The sequence below is a fragment of the Dipodomys merriami genome, unplaced genomic scaffold (genome assembly GCF_024711535.1).
Source record: "Dipodomys merriami isolate MVZ:Mamm:240054 unplaced genomic scaffold, mDipMer1.0.p SCAF_78, whole genome shotgun sequence".
NCBI lineage: Eukaryota > Metazoa > Chordata > Mammalia > Rodentia > Heteromyidae > Dipodomys > Dipodomys merriami.
Genome location: NW_027206379.1, coordinates 3,063,562 through 3,069,757, shown reverse-complemented (window position 1 = coordinate 3,069,757; position 6,196 = coordinate 3,063,562). Strand labels below are relative to the sequence as shown.

Sequence of the window (6,196 nt, the reverse complement as noted above, 5' to 3'; positions counted from 1 at the left end):
GGGGCTCCAGGGATATGCAGGGTTTTCGGGGATCTGCAGGGGTTCCGGGGAGCTGCAGGGGCTCCGGGGAGCTGCAGGAGTTCTGCGGATCTGCAGGGGCTCCAGAGATCTGCAGGGGTTCCGGGGATCTGCAGGGGTTCCAGGGATCTGCAGGGGCTCGGGGGATCTGCAGGGTTTCTGGGGATCTTCAGGGGCTCCGGGGTCTGCAGGGGCTCCGGGGGTCTGCAGGGGCTCCAGAGATCTGCACGGTTTTCGGGGAGCTGCAGGGGCTCCAGAGATCTGCAGGGGCTCCAGGGATCTGCAGGGTTTCTGGGGATCTTCAGGGGCTCCGGGGTCTGCAGGGGCTCCGGGGATCTGCAGGGGCTCCGGGGATCTGCAGGGGTTCCGGGGATCTGCAGGGGCTTCAGGGATCTGCAGGGGCTTCAGGGATCTGCAGGGGCTTCAGGGATCTGCAGGGGCTCCGGGGATCTGCAGGGGTTCCGGGATCTGCAGGAGTTCCAGGGGTCTTCAGGGGCTCCGGGAATCTGCAGGGGTTCCGGGGATCTGCAGGGGCTCCAGAGATCTGCAGGGGCTCCGGGGATCTGCAGGGGCTCCGGGGATCTGCAGGGGTTCCGGGGATCTGTAGGGGCTCCGGGGATCTGCAGGGGTTCCGGGATCTGCAGGGGTTCCGGGGATCTGCAGGGGCCTCAGGAATCTGCAGGGGCTCCGGGGGTCTCCAGGGGCCCAGAAGTGCGGGCAGCAGGCCCTCACCTGGTGAACCTGGAAGTGGCCACAGCGGCCTCTGCTGGCCGACTCCGTCCCCTTCCTCCATCGGGGATCCGACAAACGCCGGGCCTGGGTCCTTCGGCCCATCTTCAGGACACCGCTGCCATCTGGAAATGCCCGGCCCCTGCCGGCCCGGGACAGCGCCATTACCCTCACCAGGTCCACCTTGTACAATAGCGGGCACTCGGCCGCCCCGAGGGGCCGGCAGAGGTTACAAGTCCGCGGGGTCCCGACCTGCCGGGCAAGGCCGGCCGTGGGCGTGGCCTCTGTGTGTGGGCGTGGCGCGCCGCCGCGGCGGGCGTAGCCAGCACCGTCGGGTGTGGGCGTGGTTGTAAGTGGGCGTGCCCTGCTGTGTGCCCGCCCCCAGGCAAGGCCCCACCCCCGGGCAGACTCCGCCCAGCCTGGGTTTACCAGCCCGAATATCTGGGTTCAAATTCCAGCGTCACCACCACAGGTGTGACTCGGTCACGGCCACTCTCCGGCCCCACTGCCACCCGCCCGGCGGTGGGGGGGCGTGTGGAGGAGAGCACACCGGCACAGAGAACGTTTGGGGCGCAGGAAGCCTGGAGGCGTTTCCCTGGCCCCCCCAATCTGCACGCGACCCCTGTCCGCGGAAGGCAGGGGTGGGGCGCGGCCGAGGCGTCCCCAGCGCACCCGCTGTTATCGCGGAGAGGGCAGCTGGGTTCAACGGGAGCCGCCGTCGATGGGAAGCCGCGGGGGGGGGGACGCCACCGGAGCGCCGCGGAGCCTCCGGGGCGCGGTCGATTCGTTCCTCGCGCCCCGCCGTCCACGCCGGTCCGGGGCGCCCCCGCCAGCCCGCGGGACCCTTACTTCCCGGCGCCGGAATCGCTTTCTTTCAAGCCGCCTGGTCTCTCCTCCCGGGGCCGGGCGGGACGCCGGCGGGCGCAGCGCCGCCCGTGCACACCACCCCGGAGCGCGCCGCCCGCCCGCCCGGCCTCGGCTGGCCCCCACCCGAGGCACCTCAGAGCCGGGGCTCCAGCCCGACCCGGCGGCCTTCCACACAGCCCCGCTCCCGGGTTCCGTCCTCCCCGCCCGGCGCGCGCGGCGCGGAGCGCGCGGTGCGGGGCGCAGCGCGGCCGAAGCCGGGGCCGCAGCGCCGCCTGGTGTCCGCGCCGCGCGCCATTGTCTGCGACGCCTGAGGTCGCGCCTGGGGCCCCGTCGGGGCGCGGTTGAGCCGGGATGCTAGGACCCAGGTCGGGGGTGCGGAGGGGCGGGGCCGGAATCGCCAGCCGGGCGGCCGGGACGCGTCCGGACCGCGCGGCTGGGGCGCCGGGGGTGCGCCCGGCCCGGAGGGCTGCGGGACGGGGCGGGAAGGAGGCCACGCCCAGGGCCCCCTGATCCCCGGTCCCCTTCCCGCGTCCTCGGCGCGTCCCTGCGGGAGCCGGTGGTCCGGAGCAGGGCTCATTGTTCCATTAAAAACTACCCGCGGCGCCGGGCACGCGTTCCCGAGGACCTGCCGCCCCGGGTCCCGGGCCCCGGGCGGCCGGGGCGGGGTCGCGGGCGGGGCCTGGAGCCGCCCGCCTGCGGGGCGGGAGGCGGGGTGTGGGTGTGCGGGGGGCGGAGGCCGGTCGCCACGCGCTTAAGATATGCTGGGAGCCCCGGCGCCCGCCGCGGGGCCGGTCGGGCGCGCCGGGAGTCGGAGGCCGCGGGCTCGGAGGCGGCGCGCGATCGGACCCGTGCGCCCCTGAGCGCCAGTGCGGCCGGCGGGCGGGCAGCGGCCCGTCCCACCGCGCACCCCGGGCCGCCGCCCTGCAGCCCCTGCGCGGCGCGATGCGGAGCGCGGCCCGCGCCCTGGTCCTGGCCGGCCTGTGGCTGGCCGCGGCCGGGCGCCCGCCGGCCCCCGCGTCCGACCAGGGCCCGCACCTGTACTACCGCTGGGACCAGCCGGTCCGCCTGCGCCACCTGTACGCCGCCGGCCCCCACGGCCGGTCCCACTGCTTCCTGCGCATCCTCGGCGACGGCTCGGTGCTCTGCGACCGGCACCGCGGCCACCACGGTGAGTGCGCGCGGCTCCCGGCCCCCGGCCCCGGCCCGCGCCGCCCCGCAGCCCCGCCCCGCGCCTCCCGCCCGCCCGCCGCGGCCCCCGACAGCCTCTCGCTCCCCTCGCCCCAGGCCTGCTGGAGATCCGCGCGGTGTCCCTGCAGACGGTGTCCATCAAAGACGTCCGCAGCGCGCGCTACCTGTGCATGGGCGACGACGGCCGGACGCAGGGGCTGGTAAGGGGCGCGGGGCGGGGGCGCGCTTGTGGGCCGGGGGCGGTGGCAGACCCGAGGCCCCGTCCTGACACCGGCCCCGCCTGTGTGGGGCGTGCCCGGCGGCCGGGCCCCTCCGCGGCCGGCCCACGCAGCCAAGTCCCCGGCGAAAGCCACAAGTGGAGCTGTGGCTCAAGTGGTAGAGCGCCAGCCCCGAGCCCCTCGAGCTCGGGGACGGCGCCCAGGCCCCAGCTCAAGCCACAAGAAAGCAAAATGAAGAAGTAAAGACAGATTAGTCAGGAGGCCAACGGCTTGGGACGGGCCAGGTTCCTTGCCATGGGGGTCTGACGCACTTGCCTGCCTGCCCTCGGGTGGGGGGGCTGGGGGGCTTGGGGGGAAGGCTGGCCAGGCCCAGGTGACCCCTCCACACGAGGGGAGGCCGGGAGAATGGAAGCGGGGGGGCTCCCCCCAGGGAGGGAACAAAGGCTGGGAGTTCAAAGGAACAGCCCTCCCCCCTCCTCTCCCCTCCTCTCCCCCCTTCCTCTCCCCTCCTTCCTCTCCCCTCCTCTCCCGAGCTCACAGAAAGCTGTGTGAGGTCTTTGGGCCTGGGCCCACCACACAGCCCCGGGCTCCTGCTGGGGGCAGTGGGGGTGTCCTCACCCCCCGCCCCCAGAGATGCAGATGGCTGCGGGGCTTGGCATGTTTGGAGGCTCCAGGTTGTTTTTGTGGCTCTGAAATCCATTTATTCCACTTATCTCCATGAAAGGATGCTAATAAAAAAGAGGCTCAGCCCCGGGAAAGCCGCCACCGCGCTGCCCACCTGCGTTGTAACTTTTGTTAATTTGACTTTTCCTGAAGAGGGGGGCTGCGGAGGGGGGGCGGGCGGAGGGGGGGCCGGGACTGAGCCCCTCGCTCCCCTCAGACTGGGGGTGGGAGGGCTGGGAGGAGTTGCACCTTCTGTCCCCTTTCCGGCTGCCAATTCGAGTCTCCTCCTCTCCATCCCTTTTTGAAAGTTGAGACTCCACATGCTTCCAGAAACTGGACTTCATCTGGCTTTCCGCATGGAGACGTGGGGTGTCCCTCAGCGATGGTCCCAAAGCGCAGGGAGGAAGGCGCCCCTCTGCTCACGCAGCAGGGAGCGTCTCCCAGTGCCTGGACAGCGCCTCCCTCCCGGAGTAGCCGCTTCGGCAGCTGGCTGCTGTCGGGTGCTGTCATCAGACACTGGGGTGCCGCCGCCTACCTGCAGGCCACTCACCCACTGTGCAGTTCAGTGACCCGGGCGCACTCAGGCGGAAATGGGCCTCGGGTTTATGGGCAGGCAGCCTGCCTCCCGGCGCATGCCGGGGTTTGGGGAGGGCTGGTTAGGGGACTCACCTGTTGGGGTAGGGCCCGGGAGGAGGAATCTGCTAAGGCCTGTGCTAGCATCCCACCATCCCACCGCACACTGGCATTTCTGGCCACCTGCTGGGGGGCACAGGCATGGGCCTGGGGGAGGGGCTGGGGGGAAGAGAGGAGCAGAAGATGGGGTGATCCTAGCATGAGAAAGGCTGGGAATGCTTGCTTTAATCTGGGGCCCAGGTTGGGGGGCCAGGGGTGCAGCTAACTCTTAATTGAAAATAAAATAATCTGGGTTACTCTAGAGATCTGAGGATCTTGGTTCAAAGCCAGCAGAAAAGTCTTAACTGTAATTAACCAAGTAAAAAGCAAGCAGCAGCGGTGTGGCTCAAGTGGTAGTACCTTGAGCTACCGCTGAGCAAGAGGAAAGAGCCCTAAGTTCAAGTCCCAGTACTGACACCAGAAAAAAAAAAAAAAAAGGATAGAGGCTTTTATGTGTGTGCCAGGCCTGGGGTCTGATCTCGGGGCTTACGGGCTGCTATTTAGCTTTTCCTTGCTCAAGGATGACACTCTACTACTTGAGCCATAGCTCCACTTCCAGCTTTTTGGTAATTAATTGGAGCTATGAGTCCTGTACTTTGCTGCCTGGGCTGGCTTCAAAGCACGATCCTCCGACCTCAGCCTCCTGCTTAGCTAGGCTGACAGCCCCAGCCCCAGTGTGGGAAGGGCTTTTAGTGGCGGCAGCTGTAATCTCCTGGGAGGCGTTTAGTGGGACGTGAAGTTTCTGAGTGTGGAATGTGCTGTGCACTCTGTCATGGAGAGCGTGCGCCCGGTCCACTACAGGTTGCCTACAGCAGGGATACGTGGTCGTGGGCGGCGGGTGCGTGGGCAGGGGCGTGGGCTCAGCCAGGCCCGTCTGCCCCACCCCCACCCCCCAGGTCCACTTCTTGGAGGAGGACTGTGCCTTTAAGGAGGAGATCAGCTACTCCGGCTACAACGTCTATTGGTCTCCAACGCACCAGCGCCCTGTGACCCTGAGCAGCGCCAAGCAGAGACCCCAGGTGTGGCCTTCCTACTTCCTGCCGCTGCTTCCCCAGGCCGAGGACACGGACCCCCTGGAGCCCGAGCCCGCCCTGCCCCTGGAGCCGGACAGCATGGATCCCTTTGGGATGGCGAGTGAACTCGGCCTGATCAAGAGTCCCAGCTTCCAGAAGTGACGGGGACTCGGGGCTTCTCACCAGAGCCGCCCCAGCCGCGGACCGTCCTCCATGTACATAGTCAAGGCTGGTGTGGGCCAGGAGGCCCCTCAGACGGCTGTAAGCCCTCCGCCCACCCCCTCGGACGCTCTCTGGCCCTGTGCCTCTGTCTGGTTGGAGGCGGGGCTGGGCGCTGCGCCGCTTGGACATCTCTGCAGGATGGGGTCTCGCTGCCTTTGGAAATGGCCCCTTGGGATGCTTTGCCATCATTTCCAAAGGGGACGGCAGCCTCACCCCTGGGGAGGCCAGACAGGGACAGACAGCCACCAGTGACCCTGCTCCAGCCCCGGGGAAGCCTGCCGTTTCCTGAGACAGCTTCTGGGTAGACTCCAGTGCTTGGCTTTCCTGCCTCTTCCCCAGATGCCCGGCTCAAGGCTGGTGGTGTTGCAGGAGCAGCCAGGCCACCCCTCGGCCGGGCCTCTGTGGGGAGGGGCCAGGGAAGGGGGTATGGCAGCCCGGGTCTGGCCAAGGACCGGAGGGCCGCACTTCCCAGTGTGCTATTTATGAATAATTTATTTTGACGTGTACATCTCTTATTTTCTTACTTTATTTATAGCCCCCAAATTATATTTATGGCTGGGCATCCGTGAGCCATTCCTGAGATCCTAGTTACTCAGGAGGCTGAGA

At 68.2% G+C, this 6,196-nt stretch overlaps 1 protein-coding gene across 1 annotated transcript; it reads left to right on the top strand.

Annotated features, from left to right (window-relative positions):
• The first annotated feature begins 2,556 nt into the window (after positions 1-2,556).
• On the top strand, positions 2,557-5,530 carry Fgf19 (fibroblast growth factor 19). Its single transcript, XM_070009606.1, has 3 exons — positions 2,557-2,782; positions 2,899-3,002; positions 5,252-5,530. Exons 1-3 carry the CDS (start codon positions 2,557-2,559, stop codon positions 5,528-5,530), a joined length of 609 nt encoding a protein of 202 aa, XP_069865707.1.
• Positions 5,531-6,196: the final 666 nt, after the last annotated feature.